General features: G+C 38.3%; 3 protein-coding genes across 4 annotated transcripts; all 3 read left to right on the top strand.

Annotated features, from left to right (window-relative positions):
• The first annotated feature begins 1,659 nt into the window (after positions 1-1,659).
• Positions 1,660-9,014, top strand: NRPB1 (RNA polymerase II large subunit). The gene is made up of 14 exons (XM_079075125.1): positions 1,660-1,971; positions 2,313-2,576; positions 2,779-3,078; positions 3,159-3,317; positions 3,393-3,554; positions 3,638-3,858; positions 3,955-4,096; positions 4,164-4,499; positions 4,577-4,863; positions 4,952-5,210; positions 5,306-8,322; positions 8,415-8,486; positions 8,575-8,628; positions 8,708-9,014. Exons 1-14 carry the CDS (start codon positions 1,888-1,890, stop codon positions 8,808-8,810), a joined length of 5,460 nt encoding a protein of 1,819 aa, XP_078931251.1. The 5' UTR covers positions 1,660-1,887; the 3' UTR covers positions 8,811-9,014.
• Positions 9,015-10,724: 1,710 nt separating this feature from the next.
• LOC145148617 (histone acetyltransferase of the MYST family 2) lies at positions 10,725-14,897 on the top strand. The gene is made up of 9 exons (XM_079075159.1): positions 10,725-10,895; positions 12,469-12,557; positions 12,713-12,772; positions 12,857-13,066; positions 13,385-13,453; positions 13,760-13,921; positions 14,009-14,102; positions 14,178-14,320; positions 14,405-14,897. Exons 1-9 carry the CDS (start codon positions 10,757-10,759, stop codon positions 14,606-14,608), a joined length of 1,170 nt encoding a protein of 389 aa, XP_078931285.1. The 5' UTR covers positions 10,725-10,756; the 3' UTR covers positions 14,609-14,897.
• A 2,476-nt stretch (positions 14,898-17,373) lies between these two features.
• On the top strand, positions 17,374-22,577 carry ATSAC1 (Phosphoinositide phosphatase family protein). Of its 2 annotated transcripts, none has more exons than XM_079075138.1 (13): positions 17,374-17,758; positions 18,300-18,465; positions 19,256-19,478; positions 19,639-19,715; positions 19,807-19,994; positions 20,075-20,172; positions 20,256-20,389; positions 20,469-20,603; positions 20,679-21,075; positions 21,156-21,388; positions 21,465-21,881; positions 21,986-22,097; positions 22,191-22,577. In XM_079075138.1, the coding sequence occupies exons 1-13, from the start codon at positions 17,458-17,460 to the stop codon at positions 22,443-22,445; spliced, it is 2,736 nt and encodes a 911-aa protein (XP_078931264.1). In that variant the 5' UTR covers positions 17,374-17,457; the 3' UTR covers positions 22,446-22,577. The 2 variants fall into 2 exon arrangements, with proteins under 2 accessions (XP_078931264.1, XP_078931273.1); XM_079075147.1 differs by having other exon boundaries at positions 20,688-21,075.
• Positions 22,578-22,776: the final 199 nt, after the last annotated feature.

Genomic DNA, 22,776 nt, shown 5'->3' on the forward strand with positions numbered 1-22,776 from the left:
TGTATGGTCGGGGATATCGTACCCCAGTTTGTTGGGGGGGAGGTTGGTCATAAAGTCATGGGAAAGACTGAAGTAGTCCTCTAGACCACGAAGCTTATCCAACAGATCAGGCAGAGACTGCAGACCGCTCAAAATCAACAAAAGAGTTATGTTGACCGGCGCCGATCAGAGTTGGAGTTTTAGGTTGGCGATATGGTGCTACTGAAGGTCTCACACTGGAAGGGTGTGATACGCTTCAGGAAGAGGTGAAAATTGCGTCCCCGGTATATTGGATCGTTTCGTGTGATCGCCAAGGTACACATGGTGACCTACCGGTTGGATTTGTCGAGTGAGCTCAGCCAAATCCACAACACTTTCCATGTTTCGCAGTTGCGGAAGTGCATGTTGGACGATGAGGCAGTGGTCCCTTTGGATGATATTTAGGTCGATGAACGCCTGAATTATATTGAGAGGCCGGTAGCGATAATGGAAAGAAGGATGCAGATTTTGTGCAATAAGGAGATACCTTTGGTAAAGGTTCAGTGGCAACATCGGAAAGGCTCTGAGTGGACCTGGGAGCCAGAGGCGGAGATGCGGGAGCATTATCCTGAGACTTGGTCGGCAAGGGCTTCTCTCAGAACGTGACGCGTGTCGACTTTTGGGTGGTGCTGCATGGCCCATTCTAGAAGGTGTGTGCGTCGCGCCTCTTGCGAGCACCTGCGGATTTCCAAATATTCAAAAATTCGTACTTTCTTCATACGAACCCTGTTTTTGATGTTTTTTATATCTACGCATAGTTATCGACGAGATCTACAACTTTCATTTAGACTTTGTCAGCTAATTCTCAGTTTATTTTTAAATCTATATTTTTAACATGCTTAAACTATTAAAACCTGTGTACAAATCATAACTTTCTCATACGATATCCGTTATCGACTGTCTTTATATCGACATAATCATATGAACGAGATGTTCAACTCTCGTTTATATTTTTTTCCTAACAATCGACCGATTTCCATTTCGGTTTTTATGTCGTACACCGTTACACTGAAACTTATAAAAATCACAAATTTCTCTTATGAAGTCAGATTTGGACGTTCTCTATACGCACGCTCTCGATTTTGCGATTACTATGACTTTCTTCAAGACTATTTATTCTAATTAGCCATCTATCAAAATCGCCTATTTACGTGGCTGATTATACTGTAGGCGAAAAAATAGGATGTTACACAAATCATGAAAAAAAGACATGTTGTGGTTTTGTGTCTCGTGTTCCTCCACCTTCCCGTAATGCCGCATCAATCCAGAACATGCAATAAATGTATACTGTTTAACCTAAAAAACAATAAAATCGGTAGAACACATTATATCTTGGCTCCGAGACAAGTATTTTGAGATTACATGATATTTTTAAAAAATACTTAGTTTTGATTGTTTTATATAATCTTACATAAGGTTAATTTTTGTATTATTCTTTAAATCTTTATTAAATGTTATTAAAAAAATTATTTACTTGGGAACCAAGTAATTTACCATTGCTTTTTTTTTTCATCCACAACCAAAAGACCGACTATATCCCTATAGAGGTCATTATGGTAATTTCCATCTCTCGAAGCAACTGCTAGGGCATAACCGGCTGTATCCGCTTATAAATACCCTTCTCCGTCCTCCATCCTTCATTCTTGATGCAACGCTCCTTGGTAGATCCCGAGAGCGAAAAACGAACCTCTCAAAAGAGTGAAGCAAAAAACCTTCGCAATCAATCCAACTTTTAAATCATTCCATAGATCGAATCAAAAATTTAATTCAAAATTATAAACTCGCTCAACCCTCTTCAAATATTTCGATACCCTAATTTTCTTGACTTTCGTCTGCAACTTTGGCCGATCTGTCTACAGAGCAACAGTAATGGATATACGGTTCCCGCACTCTCCAGCAGAGGTTGCAAAAGTCCGGCTGGTTCAGTTCGGCATCCTCAGTCCTGATGAAATCGTAATAACAATTTCTTCCCTTTCCGTTGCTTTTCTTGGTCATTGTAGACGGAATTCCAGAATCCATTCGGTCTTTCGTCAGTTGGTGTTGTCTTTTGTCTGGTCTTGATAACATTTTTTTTTCGGTTTAGAGGTGTTTGCATGAAATTTTTTGAGGTTAGGAAGAGTTTTCATTGTTTCTTGTTAGTGATCATCATTGGCGTCCTATAGTAATCGTAACCACTTGTGTTGAGCTGAGGGTTTGACTGAGTAGATGATTTTTTGTCTATTGTATTTGTGGGAGTAGAACTAGACCAACGCAAGAATCATCATGGCTTATATTGTTTATTTTTCTTGTTGCAGAGACAAATGTCTGTTGTGCATATAGAGCATGGTGAAACGACAGAAAGAGGGAAGCCCAAGGTAGCGGGACTTAGTGACCCGAGGCTTGGGACTATTGATCGGAAAATGAAATGTGAGACATGTATGGCTAATATGGCCGAGTGCCCTGGTCATTTTGGGCATCTTGAGCTTGCCAAACCTATGTTTCATATTGGATTTATGAAGACAGTACTCAGCATTATGCGATGCGTGTGCTTCAATTGCTCAAAAATCCTTGCCGATGAGGTACTCTATACAAATGCAATTTGGGTTATCTGGAGTTATGTAGATTCAACATTCTTTATGAAGTTTGTTTTATAGCTTGAATTGAAACAAGTATTTTGTTACAATCTGTTTGGCAGTGTTATGAGTTATGACCATGTGCATTGAACTCTGTATGCTAGTATGTCTAAATCTTGATGTCCTTTGATTGTTTCTGGTTCTACAGGAGGATCACAAATTCAAGCAAGCCCAAAAAATTAGAAACCCAAAAAACAGGCTTAAGAAGATTCTAGATGCGTGCAAGAGCAAAACTAAATGTGATGGTGGTGATGAGATTGATTCTCAAAACCAGGATACAGATGAACCGGTTAAGAAGAGCCGGGGTGGTTGTGGTGCACAGCAACCAAAGATCACCATTGAAGGTATGAAAATGGTTGCAGAATACAAGCTTCAAAAGAAGAAAAGTGATGACTCAGAACAGCTTCCCGAGCCGGCTGAAAGAAAGCAACAGCTTTCTGCAGAAAAAGTATCATTCTGGAACTCCACATTACGTTTACATAGTGAACTATTGTGTTATAATGGCTCATAAGCATCAATATATTCCAGGTTCTGAGTGTATTGAAGCGGGTTAGTGATGAAGACTGCATATTGTTGGGTTTGAACCCCAAATATGCTCGTCCAGATTGGATGATCCTGCAGGTCCTTCCAATACCTCCACCCCCAGTCAGACCATCTGTGATGATGGATACTTCTGCTCGTAGTGAGGCAAGTTTCTTTATTTAGGTTCTTTTTAGTCAAGATTTCATTTGACTTACTATTTTGTACTCATGTCTGAAACAGGATGACTTAACTCATCAACTGGCCATGATCATCAGACACAATGAGAATCTGAGGAGGCAAGAAAGGAATGGAGCTCCTGCACACATAATCTCTGAATTCGCACAGTTACTTCAGTTCCATGTTGCTACATATTTTGACAATGAGCTTCCTGGTCAACCAAGGGTATATATATAAGTCTCTATTCAATATCAAATTGCACATTTGTTGTAGTATAGTTACATTGTCCTCACATGGAATATTGTTAGGCTACACAACGGTCAGGGCGTCCTATTAAATCCATATGCAGTAGGCTCAAGGCAAAGGAGGGTCGGATTAGAGGCAATCTTATGGGGAAGCGTGTTGACTTTTCAGCACGTACAGTCATCACTCCAGATCCAACCATTAACATTGATCAGTTGGGAGTACCATGGAGTATTGCTTTGAATCTTACTTATCCTGAGACTGTTACTCCTTATAACATTGAAAGGTCTTCTTCTTCTTCTTCTTCACTTTATTATCTTTTTCTCTATTTCTTCCCGTTTGAATTTTAGTTAAACTTGTTTTTTCTTCCATTTTCCATTAGGCTGAAGGAGCTTGTTGAGTATGGTCCCCATCCTCCCCCTGGTAAAACTGGAGCCAAGTATATCATCAGGGACGATGGTCAAAGGCTTGATCTTCGCTACTTGAAGAAAAGTAGTGATCATCATCTGGAGTTTGGATACAAGGCATGTTGTACCTTCTGTATATCCTTGATTATCTTGTCATTCTTGATAACCTTGTTATCCTACACAGGTGGAGAGGCACTTGAATGATGGAGATTTTGTGCTATTCAATCGACAACCGAGTCTGCATAAGATGTCTATAATGGGGCATAGGATTAAGATCATGCCATACTCCACCTTCCGGTTAAATCTATCTGTCACTTCACCATACAATGCTGATTTTGATGGGGATGAAATGAACATGCATGTGCCTCAGTCATTTGAAACAAGAGCAGAGGTTCTGGAGTTGATGATGGTGCCTAAATGCATAGTATCGCCTCAGGCCAATCGGCCGGTTATGGGTATCGTGCAGGATACACTCTTAGGTTGCCGTAAAGTCACCAAGAGAGACACTTTCATTGAAAAGGTGATACTTATAAGCCTTTGAAGACTTTCGAGATGATAGTTGAACATCTATATGATTTGACCCTGTTTGATATGCAGGATGTTTTCATGAACATATTGATGTGGTGGGAGGATTTTGATGGAAAAGTACCAACACCTACCATTCTGAAACCTAGGCCTTTATGGACTGGGAAACAAGTGTTCAATCTCATCATTCCAAAGCAGATCAATCTGATTAGGACAGCAGCTTGGCATTCGGAAACTGAAACCGGGCATATGACACCGGGTGATACTCAAGTTCGAATAGAGAAGGGAGAGGTTATAACTGGCACCCTTTGTAAAAAAACCCTCGGTGCATCTACAGGGAGTTTGATACATGTCATCTGGTGCGTTTTCTTTCTGTACTTGTGACATTGTAATTAGTTGGTGTGGGTGTAATTTATGTTTATAATCATCCATTCATTCATGTTACAGGGAGGAAGTTGGTCCAGATGCTGCCCGCAAGTTTCTTGGACATACCCAGTGGCTTGTTAACTACTGGCTTTTGCAACAAGGGTTCAGCATTGGCATTGGAGACACCATTGCTGATGCAGCAACCATGGAAACAATCAATGAAACTATTTCAAAAGCCAAGAATGAGGTGAAAGAACTTATTAGGACTGCTCATGATAAACAGCTGGAGCCAGAGCCTGGTCGAACTATGATGGAGTCATTTGAAAACAGAGTGAATCAGGTACTCCATTGTAATAATAACTTTGACTATGGTAATGGTTACACTACACTGATTATGTGATTATGAAATAATAACATGGTGTAAGTTGTGTTCAGGTGCTGAACAAGGCTCGCGATGACGCAGGAAGTAGTGCCCAGAAAAGTTTATCAGAAAGCAACAATCTCAAGGCTATGGTGACAGCAGGTTCAAAAGGAAGTTTCATCAATATATCTCAAATGACTGCTTGTGTGGGACAACAGAACGTTGAGGGCAAACGAATCCCATATGGGTTCATAGATCGAACACTTCCTCATTTCACAAAAGATGATAATGGGCCTGAAAGTCGTGGTTTTGTGGAGAACTCTTATCTTCGAGGTTTGACACCACAAGAGTTCTTCTTTCACGCCATGGGAGGTAGAGAAGGTCTGATTGATACTGCTGTGAAAACATCAGAAACCGGTTATATTCAGAGGAGACTGGTGAAAGCTATGGAAGACATCATGGTGAAGTATGATGGTACTGTGAGGAACTCTCTTGGTGATGTTATCCAGTTTCTTTATGGAGAAGATGGAATGGATGCAGTTTGGATTGAGTCGCAGAAACTTGATTCTTTGAAAATCAAGAAAAAGGAGTTTGATCGGCTTTTCAAGTATGAAATCGATGATGAAAACTGGAATCCAAGTTACATGCTTCCGGAACATGTGGAGGATTTGAAAACCATCCGGGAGTTCCGGAACGTGTTTGATGCTGAAGTACAAAAACTCGAAGCTGACCGTGTCCAGCTCGGAACCGAAATCGCCACCACCGGTGACAACACATGGCCTATGCCTGTAAACCTAAAAAGACTGATTTGGAATGCACAAAAGACATTTAAGGTTGATTTGAGAAGGCCATCGGATATGCATCCTATGGAAATTGTGGAAGCTGTTGATAAGCTTCAAGAAAGGCTGCGTGTTGTCCCGGGTGATGATCAGTTGAGTATTGAAGCCCAAAAGAACGCCACCCTTTTCTTCAATATTCTTCTTCGTAGTACTTTTGCTAGCAAGAGGGTGTTGAGTGAGTACAGGTTGACCCGTGAGGCGTTTGAATGGGTTATCGGTGAGATAGAGTCCAGATTCCTGCAGTCGCTTGTTGCACCCGGGGAAATGATTGGGTGTGTTGCGGCCCAGTCTATTGGTGAACCTGCGACACAGATGACCCTAAACACCTTCCATTATGCTGGTGTGAGTGCCAAGAACGTTACCCTGGGTGTACCCCGGTTGAGGGAGATTATCAATGTTGCTAAGAAGATCAAAACCCCGTCGTTGTCGGTCTATTTGAAGCCTGAGGTTAGTAAAACAAAAGATCGGGCCAAAAACGTGCAGTGTGCTTTGGAGTACACCACACTGCGGAGTGTGACTCAAGCCACTGAAGTATGGTATGACCCGGATCCCATGAGTACAATCATCGAAGAAGATGTTGACTTTGTAAAATCTTACTATGAAATGCCCGATGAAGAGATCGACCCGGATAAGATATCTCCTTGGTTGCTCCGTATCGAGTTGAATCGTGAGATGATGGTTGACAAGAAGCTGAGCATGGCGGATATCGCTGAAAAGATCAATCTTGAGTTTGATGATGATTTGACATGTATATTCAATGATGACAATGCTGAGAAGTTGATTTTGAGAATACGTATCATGAATGATGAAGCCCCGAAAGGCGAAATGCAAGATGAATCGGCTGAGGACGATGTCTTCCTTAAAAAGATTGAAAGTAATATGTTGACAGAAATGGCGTTGCGTGGGATTCCAGATATCAACAAGGTGTTTATCAAATCGGGGAAAGTCAACAAGTTTGATGAGAACGAAGGGTTCAAGCCCGAAAATGAATGGATGTTGGATACAGAAGGTGTAAATCTTTTAGCCGTGATGTGTCATGAAGATGTGGATGCGTTGAGATCCACCAGTAATCATCTGATTGAAGTGATTGAGGTTCTCGGGATCGAAGCTGTTAGAAGGTCGTTGCTGGACGAGCTTCGGGTGGTGATTTCGTTTGATGGGTCGTATGTGAATTACCGACATTTGGCTATTTTATGCGACACCATGACGTACCGTGGGCATCTTATGGCTATCACACGACACGGGATCAACAGAAACGATACGGGCCCCATGATGAGGTGTTCGTTTGAAGAAACGGTTGATATTCTTCTTGATGCTGCGGTTTATGCGGAAACCGATTATCTTCGGGGAGTTACTGAGAACATAATGCTGGGGCAGCTTGCTCCTATTGGGACCGGAGACTGTGCTTTGTTGTTGAACGAAGAGATGTTACAGCAAGCGATTGATGTTCAGCTTCCGAGTTACATGGACGGGCTGGATATCGGGATGACACCTGGGCGGTCCCCCATTACTCCTTTCCACGATGGTGCAATGTCTCCCACGAATTATCTGTTGAGCCCGAATCTACGGTTGTCTCCGATTAACGATGCACAGTTTTCGCCTTATGTTGGTGGGATGGGTTTTTCGCCAACTTCATCTCCCGGCTATAGCCCGTCGTCGCCCGGGTACAGCCCTTCATCTCCAGGATATAGCCCCACCTCGCCCGGGTATAGCCCGACTTCTCCTGGGTATAGCCCTACATCTCCGGGTTACAGTCCCACCTCTCCAACTTACAGCCCTAGTTCACCCGGTTATAGCCCAACAAGTCCTACCTACTCACCCACTTCACCTAGCTACTCCCCTACCTCCCCAAGCTACTCACCCACCTCACCGAGTTACTCACCCACATCGCCTAGCTACAGCCCGACCTCGCCGGCTTACAGCCCGACGTCTCCGGCTTACAGCCCAACCTCTCCTTCCTACAGCCCGACTTCACCATCCTACAGCCCGACCTCTCCCTCTTACAGCCCCACCTCCCCATCCTACAGCCCAACATCACCATCCTACAGCCCAACCTCTCCAAGCTACAGCCCAACCTCACCTGCTTACAGCCCAACCTCACCTGGGTACAGTCCGACTTCCCCAAGCTACAGTCCTACTTCTCCAAGTTACAGTCCCACCTCACCAAGTTACAATCCTTCATCCGCTAAGTACAGCCCCTCGTTGGCTTATTCTCCTAGTAGTCCATACAGCCCTACATCCCCCAACTACAGGTACCAATTACCAACCAGTGTCTTGTTGTTTTTGAAAAGCATTATGTTTGTTGATGTGTGTGTGTGTGTGTTATTTGTTAAAATGTTTGCAGCCCCACATCGCCATCATATTCTCCAACATCTCCGTCTTACTCTCCTTCCAGCCCTACATATAGTCCCACCAGGTACATTACATTTACATCTTATCTTAGTTGCTGTATATTTATTATTCAGAGTAGAATCATGGACGTTTCATATTTGGTTTTTGTGCAGTCCTTACAACACCGGTGTGAGTCCAGACTTCAGCCCAGGCTCACCACAATACAGGTAACTTTTTTATTTATTATTATTATTAATAATAAAATATTTTGTTAATAAAATTGTATGTGGTTTTGGGTTTTGTCAGCCCTAGTGCTGGGTACTCGCCTAGTGCTCCTGGGTATTCACCGTCATCAACAAGCCAGTATACTCCTCATACGAGCAACAAGGACGATACATCAAAGCCATAATAAACATATTCTATTTTGGAGAAAACCCCAAAGGATGGAAAGATGGATGGATGCTAGCTAGTCTTGTCTTGCTTGTGTTTTGTAATTTGTATCCATCTCCATCACCTGTTTCCATGGATTGGATTGCTACTTGTTAGATAAGACATGATGGACTTGACTTTTTACTCGTTCGTATAAAGTGGGACAAGAAAGAGTATTATTGTTTTTTTTTTTCCAGATCTCAACTAAAAACTGGGCTAACTGAATATCCATCCATCAACTTGTAAAATTTGCTCTCCCAAGTTTCATGTCATCATCAACAATTAGATTTAGTGCATCTATCACCGGACTTGCTTTGAAATCAAATCTACTTATTTTTAACATTAAAAATTTAATGTATTACCAATTTGCCATACCACATCAGTGTTGGTTGGATGACATAAGAAACAATATTGCAAAAGTAAAAACTATAGATAACAAGTTTGAAAAATGCTAGTAAAATTGACATGAGCGGGAATAGACAGGCAAACACCTAACAAATCATGGTTTATACTTTATAGAAACAAATCAAACACTTGCATGTGATGCAAGTCTAGCGGTTGACGGGTTGAGGTTCAAAAATCCTATATGTCCAAAATGTTAATGCTCCATAATATACCCCTACATCTTTGGGGCGGGTTCAACATGGGCTCTAGAGGGTTCAACTTGCCCCATTTTTTTAGAAACAAATCAAACGTCTCACAAAGCGTCCATTTAAAAAATCAGTAACAAACCATCCTGCTGATTTGCTATGTCCAAAGGGTGCCGCTTACCATTTTTATAAAAACAAATCAAACACCTCATAAAGACTCCGTCTATAAAAAAATAGCAATAAACCATACCACCAATTTGCTGTGTAGACAATAAACTATCCTCAACAACAAATACAAATACGAATAATAATGTGAAAAATAGAAATCAGTTGAAGAATATAAACAAAACCCAAACACCATGATGTTTTAGGCAATACAATTATTTTCTCAAAGCTTTCTAACTTGGAGCTCATGAATCATCCACACATGTTCAACCACTTATAAAATAGCGAGAATAATGGACTGAATAACCATTTAGTTCATTATAATGAGCTAACGAATCCCCTTCTTTTTGCCATTGGACCTCCCAATCAAATTCCATAACACTCATAATGATCAACTTTACAAAGATCCATTGTATTCCGGAAGCTTGTAGTATGGGTCCCGATAAACCCCAATTTATTGCTTCCTCTCCACCAATAATGCCTACTCCTTCAACTTGCTCTAAAAAAATGGGATTCCGTATAATAAGCTTCTGATTTTCAATAATTTCTCTTAAAAAATAATCGCAAAAATCCAAACATTTATCAATCCAAACATATATATATATATATATATATATATATATATATATATATATATATATATATATATATATGCAGCTTTTCTCTCTCTCTCTCTCTCTCTCTCTCTCTCTCTCTCTCTCTCTCCAAATGGCTTTAGGGCTTCTTTTGTTTGAAAAATGTTTTTATTTATGTTGTATTACTTGTATATAGAGTTGCATCCAAAAAAATTGATATTGAACATTTTGGTCAAAACATTTTTAGAAAGCTCGAAAATGATGAAATCCAGGAGGGGGATAAAGAATAAAACGTCTTCCATCTATCACATTATCCATAACACATGAGTGAACAAGTGTTGCAAATTTGCAATTATGATAAAGTTATAGAATTACAATTTTAACGGTGGATAGACTTGGTGGTTAATTTGGACCAAAGGTAACTATTTTGATAATAGTAAATGATTTAAAACTATTGGACTAATCGCGCAAGATGAGAAATAGTTAAAGGACTAATTATGTCATTCCTTCCACTCTTCAACCCTCGTCCTCGTATAAGTTCATCAAAATTTGAGCCGAGGATCCACTTCGTATCATAGCTGTCTGAAATCATCGTTATGCAGCCACTAGAAGTGGGTACTCGCGTTCTCTGCCGCTGGAGGGACGGAAAACATCATCCCGTCAAGGTAATCGAGCGTCGTAGACTTCACACCGGCGGGCCTAATGACTACGAGTACTACGTTCATTACACAGAGTGTAAGATACAGACTCCTTTATCTACTTCCTTTTTGCAATATGTTCAATGATAATTGATATGAACTTTGGTCGTTTCTTGAGAATAATTTCCGTGTGGTACCAATTTTATCTGGAGGGACCTTTTTCTGCTTTCTTAGGCTGTTCCTTTGTTCCGGATAATTTAGGTTTTATGAAATTGGGGTTTCTTAGAATGACAAGGGCTTTCTAAGAATTGCTGGTTATGCCTGCAATTCACAAGTTGCGAAGTTTACTTTTTTTTTTTTTTTCTTTATTGTTTGGCCAGCTGAGCAGAAAGACTAAAAATAATGTATAACTATGTTGTAGCAACTGAACTTAGCTAGGTTTGAATAGGTAGATATATTGGACGCGTTGGGATACTTTTAGTAGATTTAGATAAAAATTGCAAGTATGTATGTGAAACTTCAGCTTCAAATAGATTGGTTTGCGAAATGCGAATGCAACCATTTGCATAAGGACAAGGTCCGCTGGATTCGAAGGATTCTCTCAGTTCATAGGAAGATTTGATGTTGAGGGGTCTTTGTTTAGCAGAATCACTAGGTTGGGTTGATTTTGAAGCTGTCAAACCAAGTTTTAGGCTTATTTTATCAATGTTCAATTCAAGTATCAAACACTTGTTTTATACAATTCATCATGATCTAGTGACCTTGGTAGTTGGTTTCATGCATTTAGATTAAATATAGTCCATGTACATGGTTAATTATTTCTATTATAGCAATTAGTGTTTCTATAGTCTGGTACTCTGGTTTATCTTATACATAGTTTATAGCATGAAAGGAGTCAACGACAATAAAAGTATCAGAACATAAAGAACAGATTTGTGTTTCCAAATGCTTTTTCAGTTTTCAGATTTAAATTTTTTGAAAATGGAACAGTGTTAGTTTATTTACATGGCAGTAGAAATAGAAATCAAAATACTGTTTAGGCTATTTAAATCTTTGACCATAATAAATGAAAAGCGTAATGGCTTCCACAAAAAATATAGGTCTATTGGCACCATATTACTCAGTTTTTGTGCAAAATCTGAATTTGTGTCTTTTATGATAAACCTTTTATCTTAATTCAAGTCATGTTATTTATTTTGAATCTTGGTTAGTAAGTAATCCAAACAAACTGTGAAGAAACTCCAGCATAAATTCTTCCGTTTTGATACATGGACAATTTCCATAAGAGAGCTACCACCTTACCTAGCTTCTTTAAGAGACTATGAATTTGATATCAACCATATAGTACCATGGACAAAGCAGTTGGTTCTGAAGAAGCTATAAATTTGATATCAACCATTAATGCTATACATTGTATTAACATATAAATAATATAACAAATTGATATGAAAGTTCAGTACATTCCTAAAGGCCAACCAAACATGATCATAGAATGTAATGACTTATTCCATTACCTTGCTTATTCAGTTATCTCGTCCATTCCATTCCACCCAACCAAATGAAAGAGACCCTTGATGTTTTGCAGTAGTGACTACTAGTAGTAGTGTATGTATGTGGCATAGTGGTTTTCTGCTTTTGATATGTGATGAGCTCTCTTTATTTCCTGACAGTCAATAGGAGGCTTGATGAATGGGTTAGACTTGAACAGCTTGACCTTGACTCAGTAGAAAACGATGTAGATGAAAAGGTGGAAGACAAGGTAATATATGTCTACTTTGTTCCTGTTTTTTTAATTAGTCATTTAGCATCTTGTAAATTGTAATGCTGTCCTTAGTCCTTACATATTGATTCAATATGCTGGACTTTGAAAGAGACTTTACCTAATATCCTTCTTTGGGCATTGATGTCTTTTAGGTAACAGGTTTGAAAATGACACGCCACCAGAAACGTAAGATTGATGAGACTCATGTTGAGGTTTGTGCTATTTCATTATTGAGTTTGATAAGGCTATTGAGGTCTTCTCAACCTTAGTTTTGGATTGGGTTATAATTTATATAGGGGCATGAAGAGCTTGATGCTGCCAGCTTACGTGAACATGAGGAGTTCACCAAAGTCAAAAACATTGCAACTATAGAACTTGGAAGATATGAGATTGAGACATGGTACTTCTCCCCCTTTCCACCAGAATACAATGACTCCCTCAATCTCTACTTTTGTGAGTTTTGTCTCACTTTCATGAAGCGCAAAGAACAGCTTCAGAGACATATGGTGAGTAGTTGTATGCTACTACAATTTCTTTCATTCTCATAATTTGTTAAATTTAGATGATGCCATGCCATGCTTCTGAAGATTAACAGTGGGACAAAATGCATAGTGAATGGTCACTTTAGGGACAGAAAACACAACAAATGTATCACAGGGATGATCTTGTAGTTTAGTCTTTATTCAACTTAAAACGTTCACTACCAAGAGATGTTTGAACACATAACTTGTCTATCCTAATATCTTTTGGTTTCTTGCCTTTGTAAAGAAGTGGAAGAATCAACTGAACAATTAAGTTATAATATCATTTGTCTTTTTTTGCAGAAAAAATGTGATCTTAAACACCCCCCTGGTGATGAGATATATCGGAGTGGTACTCTATCAATGTTTGAGGTATATATTCTTGACATTTTAATACATGCCAAGGCACTAACAGTAACACACTTCTATATTAAACATTTGTAGAATAAAAACACATGAAGGAGAAGTGCAATATTACAGTCTTACAGCAGAAAATAAATGCATAGTTTCATCAAACATTGTGTACAGTTATGGTATTAGAGCAGGAAACAAATAAAACAAACCAATATCAATGTACAAAGTAAAGTATAAATAGTAAAACTCAAATTGTAAAAGTAAACACGAGATGACAAGTTACTAGTTATAGTTGTTATTAGTAACAATTGTGTTTTGTAACAGGTTGATGGGAAAAAGAACAAAGTCTATGGCCAGAATCTATGCTATCTTGCAAAATTATTTCTTGATCACAAGACCCTCTACTATGATGTTGACTTGTTTTTGTTTTACGTGCTGTGTGAGTGTGATGATCGGGGATGCCACATGGTCGGATATTTCTCCAAGGTTATTTCTGTCTTTTGGTCATCTTTTTACATTACTTTGTAGTTTGTAGCAACAATTTGTTTTATTGGGTTGTTTATGTAATTACAGGAAAAGCATTCAGAGGAGTCATACAATCTAGCATGTATTCTAACTCTTCCTCCTTATCAGAGGAAAGGCTATGGAAAATTCCTAATTGCATTTTGTAAGCCGCCTCTTTCCAAATCCCTTAATTTATTATATATAAAAAAAAATGTTTTTGATTTGACATATGATGCAGCATATGAGCTTTCAAAGAAAGAAGGTAAAGTTGGGACACCTGAAAGACCTCTTTCTGACCTGGGATTGCTTAGCTACAGGGGATATTGGACCAGGGTTCTTTTAGACATTTTGAAAAAGCACAAAGGCAACATATCCATCAAGGTTTGTCCTTGTGATGTTAGAATTATTACTTATTTCCAAATATGCCCTCCCTCCCTGATTTGGTATATGGAATTTTTGGCACAGGAGCTTAGTGACATGACAGCGATCAGGGCGGAAGACATATTGGCAACTCTGCAGGCGTTGGAACTGATACAGTACAGGAAAGGGCAGCATGTGATCTGTGCAGATCCAAAGGTGTTGGATCGCCATCTAAAAGCAGCTGGGCGTGGTGGTCTTGAGGTTGATGTTAGCAAATTGATTTGGACACCTTATAAAGAACAAGGTTGACTTCATTTCCAATCACCCTTCGTTTCTAGGACATGACATTACAGATACTTAATTGACCTCATCCAGTATATGTAAAATTGATGCTTCTTGTTCTTCAATTCTGGAAAATCCTTGATATTCTCTTCAATGAAGCTACCAGGGATTGCGTTCTTGTTCTTGTTCTTGTTCTTGTGCTTGTGCTTGTGCTTCTTTTGCAATGTGTATTTTGTATAGCATAAAGACTTCATTATTAATGTAAGGTTAAACCCCAATTGTTACTCAACAAGATATGACAAAATATGTTGCATCACATTTGGTAATCCGTTGATTAGGACTCTGACCAATGTAATTGGGCGAAAATTGCAGTTTTCACAATTATACTCAACTCTCATAAGGTCATGGAGTAAGGGGAACATTAAATCACATAAAAAATCTCTTTCAAAATCATAGCAAAAATGTAGGAGTTAAGTGTTGATCCGTGATGGAGCCCTATTCTCAATGTGAAAGACTGCATATCACTACTTATTAGATTACCAACACATGTCCTTGACCGTAAATGCATATCATGATATCCATGAAATACCTCCCTAGAACCCGTATATGGTCCTCCAAAAATTTCCCATTAGTATCATATGTCTTCTCTAGGTCAATAAACACCATATTTAGGTCCTTACTTTTCATCTCTATATTTTACCTATATGGCATCTAAGAAAGGCAAAAGCCTTAGTAGTTGACCTCCCAAACATGAAATCAATTTGATTCTTTGTCACAGTTGGTTTACATTGCAACTTGGCATTTGATACTCTTGCTCACGGTTTCATGGTATGACTAAGTAACTTTTACCTTGATAGTTGCCACTAGGGGGTATAAACGAGCTGAGCTATTCGAGATCGACTCATTAAAGGCTCGACTGGAGCTCGAGTTAAGCAGAGCTCAAGCTTAGTTTCAGGCTCATTTATTAAACGAGCTCGAGCCCGAGCTTCATCTATCGAGCTCGATTAGGCTCGGCATCCTAAATGAGCCTATGCATAATTATATAATATAATTTTTAATTTTAATTTTGTATATTAAATTATAATTAAATAATTAATTATTGAATATCAAATAATGATAAACGACCTTTTTACCGAGCTTAAAAACACAAATGAGCTTGATATTTGACTATTAATCGAGTTGAGCCGATGTTCGTTTAAGTACGCCTGACAAACGAGCTGAGCTTGGGCATTTTAAATCATCCACAAGACGAGCTCGAGCTTTGAAACTTAAGCTCGAATCGAGCCGAGCTTTAGCTTGAGCCCCAAGCCTACTTGAACTCGAGCTCGACTCGACTCGTTTACACCCCTAGTTGCCACAACATTGGGATCTCGTTTGTTTTTATATATTAATATCACGGTACTAAGTCCTCCACTCCTTTGACTTGACAGTTTTGCGGATAATGCTAAGTTTTTTTAATCAACATGACAACATTGTTGGTTATTTCCATAACTAAAACATAAAATGCAGAAGCTTTAGATCTTAATCTCGAATCTGTCAAAAGAAAACTTTACATAACCAAAACATAAAATGCAGAAGCTTTAGATCTTAATCTCGAATCTGTCAAAAGAAAACTTTAAATCTTAAAGAACGATTACATACCTGATTCATTATGATTTCCGGATCTGAAGACTAGATGAGTTTTCCAGTTGATCTCAAGACCACCTCTAAGAACCCTCAGCAATGAGACTCACGAATTTGTTTTTGTAATTTCGTGTATCTTGATTTGCTCCTCATCACATGTATTTATAGATGGAGATAAACCCTAAAGTGAGAGATGGAAGGGATCTTGAGGATCTTGAGTCAAACCGGGAACTCAACCCACAAGGTAAGTTAATATTCTATAAATCGGTCCATCAACAATTTATATTCTTACCGTAATAATTGGATTTAATAATATATCTTACATATTTATGAAGTGGTCCCATAATTATCCAACAAACATACCACCCATGGTCAAAACCCCTGAGATTTGAACATGTGACAACTTTATTTTGACGTGCACAAATCCAAAGTAATCATCACTAGGTCACCCTGATGGTGGTGAGAATAATGTTAAGTAGGTTCATTATCCATTTCACTCTCATCTCCTTAAGGCCAATGTCATCCTTAATATTTTACGTTTTATGTCCCTTTACACCATCTTTTTGGATTTTATTAGTGTGTAGTCTTCGCTTAAACAACCATTTTCTTCACCTCTTGTTTAGCCTCCTTGTATCATTATTTGCCTTCCCATTCCCACATCATCATAACTCAATAAAAACTCCTTGAAACATGTTTGTTACTTCTCAACCTCAACTTGTACCTCTTCACTCCAGTCCACCACCTGATTCTTTATGTTTCAGCCAAAACAGTGGAACACGGTTGGATACTGACTTTTAAAACACTTTTGTACATCATAAATTTTGAATAAAATAAATATCAATAATATTCAATATTGATTTTGAATATGTTAATAAGATATTTTTATTGATATAATTTGTTAAAAGTAATATTTGTTGTTGTCATATATCTTTAATAAATTAAGTTAACAATTTAATAAGAATATGAACATAACTTTTAAAACAAAGGGTTGTAAGTTAAATCTTTTACATAACACAATAACGAAAAATGCGATTTACTCATCTTGTAACTTTCATGCTAAGAACGTGCACCAAATGTGTGAACTTTGTGTTCATAACAATGATCAAAGTGCGAGGGGTAAAGTTGTACACAGTATACAAATAGGGGGTAAATGGAAAAATCACGTCGGAGTTTTTTCCGGACTAAAATCAGGAACCAGACCCCAAGAAGTGGGGCAATTCCCAAAAAGATCACCACAACGCCAGCAATCGGCGATGGCGAAGTCCACCAAAATCCACCCAACCACTGATCCCGAAACCGACCCTAGTTCTTACTCCCTTGAGAAATTCAAACTCTATGAAACCAGGGCCAGGTTCTATCTCATCGGCAGTGATCGGAAGAAGAGATTCTTCCGAGTCCTAAAGATTGATCGCATGGAACCCTCGGATCTCAATATAAGCGAAGACCCTGTTGTTTATCCGCCTCAGGAAGTCAAGAGCTTGCTTCAGCGGATTGCCGAAGGCAATCGTGCTACTGGTGGTTTATCCTTTGTCGCCAAGGTCTACGGCATCGCTGGTAAGTAATTTGATGAATTGTATTTATATCTTACAAAATAATTGAATTTCTTTTTGGCTGGAACATTGAAATTTTTATTTGTTTCAATGCCTACATCTTCACGACCTACAGAAACTCGTTTCTGAGCATAATATGAACTTGGATAGACAATTTTGATCACATTCATTTGACTACCGAAGACTAGATGCCCGTTAAGAACTTTATGAAATGTAAAACCCTATTGAAGTAAGGTTAAATGGTGTTTAAAAAAGCTAAGAAATGCGTTTGGCCCTTTATCTTAGCACAAGTATAATGTTTTTTCTAGATAAAGTAGGGCACAAAACTCTTGTACGACATTTCCATTTGCTTTAGGGATAGGCTCAAAACTCTTGTATGAACCATCTAGCAGGAAAGACAATCCATTTGGGATTTGGCAATAGACCATATTGATTTACCTTTCACACAAGGTCAAAGTTGAAAGGCTCTCAATAATTTGGAAGTTAATATTTTGATTACTTGTGATATATATTAACTTCAGTTTAATTGGTGTAACTGATTTCAGGTTGTATTAAGTTCTTGGAGTCGTATTATTTGATATTGGTTACAAAGCGTAGGCAAATTGGGTGTATATGTGGTCATGCAGTTTATAGCATTGAAGAGAGCCAAATTATTACAATTCCACATGTCTCTGTTCAAACAGATGTTGCTCATTCAAAAACCGAGCTGAGGTATTTTTGTGTTGTCATTACCTCATAAGATTCACATACTAATGATCTTTTCTGGTGTTACAAGGTGTATCAAAAGGACACTGATATTAGTTGGAATGGTTTATTGTTGACCAGTTTTATATTTACTTCATAATCTATTGAGTATGTTTTTTTTAATGTTTGTAGTTCCATTGCTTTGGCAACACTGCTGATAACTATATTCACAGCTTCATTCATTTTGTTCTTTCTTTTTGGTGCTATGCTATATCTATTAAGTTGTTCTTTCTGCACTAAGTCAAAAATGGCTACAGGTTTCCTTTTCTTTATCCTAATCTACTTAGTGTAGGTTTAAATTGACCCTAATCTACTTAATGGTGACATTGCTAATCTGGTAAGCTATATATGGGTGTTTTCTTACTTAATTAGGAAAGAGCTACTTAATAGAAAGTCAGGGAAATGAGGCTTTTCCAGTTAAGTCCTAACTTTCTATAATTTTGCTCTCATTTCTGCAAGTGTGCCATCATCTCCTCAAATGTTTTTCCCCATTAAGCTCTAACCTTCTACAAATTTGCTCTCATTTAAATTTTCCTTCCATTTCTGCAAGTGTACCCATTTCCTCAAATATTTTTTAAACACCATTTATCTAGACACACTTTATCCATACAATACTAAATGGAAAACAAGATACTAGTCTGTGTTACAAGCTTGAATTCATTTCTCAGATCTCCTGAAATGCACAATAAATATATTATATATATATCAGGTGAGTTTGATTACTTTGCTTTGAACAGAGTTCATACTATTGGTGCAGGTATAAGAAGCTGTTATCGAGTGTAGACCTGACAAAAGATTTTTACTATAGTTACACATATCCAATAATGCGAAGTTTACAGAAAAATGTTCTATCCACTGGCAATGAAGGGATGCCATATGATGACATATTTGTGTGGAATGCTTTTCTAACACAACCAATTCGATCTAGATGCAAGAACACTATCTGGACAATTGCTCTCGTTCATGGAAATTTTAAGCAGGTTTGTTGATTTTTCTCTTGCTTGTAAGTATCAAACATAAAAAAAAATCATCTCCATGAAGGTGTTCTTGCTGTTATTTATATATATATTTATGCATTTTATCATGTTTTCAGTTCAATGTCCATTCATAAATGTTGGATGTTTGTATCTATGATTACAGATACGGTTATCAGTCTTTGGAAGAGACTTCAGTGTTGCACTGTTATCTAAGCGATCTCGTCACTTTGCAGGAACACGGTATGTGCTGCATTTTGATTAGAATCATTTTAAATTCATTGAGAATTATGATTACATAAATGACTGAATCATGATTGAATAAATGATACAGTTACTTGAAAAGGGGAGTAAATGATCGTGGTAGGGTTGCAAATGATGTTGAAACTGAGCAAATTGTTCTTGATGAAGAAGCCGGATCATGCAAAGGGAAAATGAGCTCTGTTGTACAAATGAGGGGTTCAATTCCTCTTTTTTGGTCGCAAGAAGCTTCTAGATTCAGTCCAAAACCTGATATCATATGTAAGAAAGAATCACCAACTCATTGTCTTGTTTATCTTGGTGTATGTTCTGATAAATTAGGTTTTTGCCTGTGGTTTCAGTGCAAAGGTATGATCCAACATACGAGGCAACCAAACTTCACTTTGAAGATCTGGAAAAGAGATATGACAATCCAATCATTGTGCTTAATCTGATCAAGGTCTGTTTTATAAGTTTATTGGTGTTTGTTGAAAAAGTTACACGATGATCATGTACACATAAATATAATGATTATTATTGTAGACTGTGGAGAAAAGGCCTCGAGAAATGATGTTAAGGCGTGAATTCACGAATGCAGTTGGGTATCTGAATCAGATACTTCCAGAAGAAAATCAACTTAGGTTTATCCACTGGGACTTCCACAAGTTTGCAAAGAGGTAGGTATTTCTGTTTGTCAACCTCCCAACCACCACCATCACCCCAATTGACTTTAATTTTGTTTTTGATGTGTTGAAGTAAGTCTGCCAATGTATTGGGAGTTTTGGGTGGTGTTGCTAGTGAAGCACTGGATTTGACAGGGTTTTATTATAGTGGAAAGCCAACTGTTGTTAAGAAAAAATCCATACAGCTCAGTAGGACAAGCACAGCAAGGTATCATATACATATTGGCTCTTTTTTTTTTATGACTGAAATTGAGAATAATCTTTTCTTTGTGTAAACTGCAAGTTTCTGCAGGGAGGCTTCACTCAAAGATTTGAGAAGTGCTTCAGGGGATCTATCAGTGGCCACAAGTAATAATACTATTACTGATACAACCCCTCAAGACAGAGATCCGAATCATAATCACAATCAGAAGATGAAGAAATATAATCACAGCAACAAAGATCCACAGTTTCAAAGTGGAGTTTTACGAACCAATTGCATCGATTGCTTGGATCGTACAAATGTTGCTCAATATGCGTATGGTTTGGCCGCCTTAGGCCGCCAGCTTCATGCCATGGGACTTACAGATGATCCAAAAGTGGATGCTGATAGTAGTATTGCTGCAGCTCTTATGGATATGTACCAAAGCATGGGTGATGCTCTTGCACAGCAATATGGTGGATCTGCAGCTCACAATACTGTAGGTGTAGTTGTGAAAATTAGAAGATAAAACAGTGCTTAAAAGTTTTAAAAGATTTTGTTGTTAATGAATTGCTGCAGGTGTTCCCAGAGAGGCAAGGAAAGTGGAAAGCAACAACACAGTCTAGAGAGTTTTTAAAATCCATCAAACGATATTACAGTAATGCTTATACAGATGGTGAAAAACAAGATGCTATCAATTTGTTTTTGGGCTACTTCCAGCCACAAGAAGGAAAACCAGCACTTTGGGAACTTGATTCTGATTATTATCTTCATGTATCTGGGATAGGGGATGACCTAATCCCAGAAGGCTAGTAAGTTTTGCTCAAATGCTCTATATATTTGGTTTGCAAGTAGTAATGAAAAAGAATGATTTTGGAATTTGAACAGTTTACCAAGTGATGGTGGTGGTGGTGGTGAAGCTGTAAGGTTTTTGGGGGGTTCACTGACACCTGTTGCAGCATGTAAAGAGGATTTTTCACGGATGAAACTGACATCATTTTCCAAACTAATAGAAAGAACAAGTGGTGCCATAAAGAATGTAAGGCTTTGTAGTGAACCGGATCATAAGCCTCCTGGAAATTCTGGAATGGCACCTGATGCAGTTGAAATACAACTTAAAAGTCCAAACTGGCTTTTTGGTCACAAGAAGTTTGAAGAAGGTGGTAATAATGGTATGCTGAAAAAAGTTGCATCGGATGAATTAGCCATGAGAGGGCGTGAAGATGAGAAGAAATTTGATGAGTTGTGTGACCCCAATTGGGTGTCTTCTGCTGTTCACACTGATGAAGAGGATGTATTCAAAAGGTATTGTCTCCTTTATACTATAATTGATGATTTATGAATAATCATCCATCCATGATGGTATGTATGTATGTATGTGTTAAAAATAAAATACATTCTTTGTGTAGATATCTTGCAATGACCTCAATAGATGAAGCGAACGGATGGTATGGTGGGACATTGCTTGCTGAGCAAGATGAAAGCAGTGAGGTATATAGACATTATGCTCAGTTCTGTCAGGTGAGTAAATTTCTTCACCTTTCTTTCTGCTGTTGCTTGGTGTAATTTGGTAAATGAATGAGAAAGATTGGTATTGTGATTTTGTTTGAGCAGAACCCTATAATGGAACCCTTCCAAAACGATTCTGATAAAGAGAAGCATTATGCTGAGGTGCTTGGCTCAGTAGCAGTGGTGGAGTGCATGGATGATGCAACTGCAACTGTGGAAGATGAGATGGAGGCAGCACTGATGGAGTATGAGCTGATTGGGGCGGATCTTGGTATTTGCCCCAAGACTTTTAATGCTTTGGCCATTGACCCCACTCACTTGACCAGGTGGATGATCGGAGAACACAGGCTGCCTTCTTAACAAGGTCTAAGAGTAACCATTTCATTTTACTTTTGTACAGAATTGACTTTGACTTTGCGGAGAGAATGGATAGATTCATGATTGTATGATTGATTGTATGTTATTATCAACATGGGTGGTTTCCACTTTTCACCTTTGGAGTCTCATTCTTGTACTTGGCTATAAGTGAATACAAACCTGAAAAATAATATTATACTTTACACATTTTTAATTACATATCTTCAACTGAAATGGAACAAATAGGACACTTGTGTCAGTGACTCACTGAAATTGAAAGGTGTGCAACTTTCAACCATAAGCTCCTCATCCACAAAATATCATATCATATTTA

This window comes from Lactuca virosa, chromosome 1, assembly GCF_052849685.1.
Source record: "Lactuca virosa cultivar CGN04683 chromosome 1, Lactuca_virosa_CGN04683_v6, whole genome shotgun sequence".
Classification (NCBI taxonomy): Eukaryota; Viridiplantae; Streptophyta; class Magnoliopsida; order Asterales; family Asteraceae; genus Lactuca; species Lactuca virosa.

Coding starts and splice junctions, on each gene's coding strand:
- NRPB1 (XM_079075125.1), top strand. CDS start 1,888: ATGGATATACGGTTCCCGCACTCTCCAGCAGAGGTTGCAAAAGTCCGG. Junction 1,972..2,312: donor TCCTCAGTCCTGATGAAATC/GTAATAACAATT, acceptor TTCTTGTTGCAG/AGACAAATGTCTGTTGTGCA. Junction 8,323..8,414: donor CCTACATCCCCCAACTACAG/GTACCAATTACC, acceptor AAATGTTTGCAG/CCCCACATCGCCATCATATT.
- LOC145148617 (XM_079075159.1), top strand. CDS start 10,757: ATGCAGCCACTAGAAGTGGGTACTCGCGTTCTCTGCCGCTGGAGGGAC. Junction 10,896..12,468: donor CTACGTTCATTACACAGAGT/GTAAGATACAGA, acceptor ATTTCCTGACAG/TCAATAGGAGGCTTGATGAA. Junction 13,454..13,759: donor GTACTCTATCAATGTTTGAG/GTATATATTCTT, acceptor GTTTTGTAACAG/GTTGATGGGAAAAAGAACAA.
- ATSAC1 (XM_079075138.1), top strand. CDS start 17,458: ATGGCGAAGTCCACCAAAATCCACCCAACCACTGATCCCGAAACCGAC. Junction 20,390..20,468: donor TTCCACAAGTTTGCAAAGAG/GTAGGTATTTCT, acceptor GATGTGTTGAAG/TAAGTCTGCCAATGTATTGG. Junction 22,098..22,190: donor ATTATGCTCAGTTCTGTCAG/GTGAGTAAATTT, acceptor TTGTTTGAGCAG/AACCCTATAATGGAACCCTT.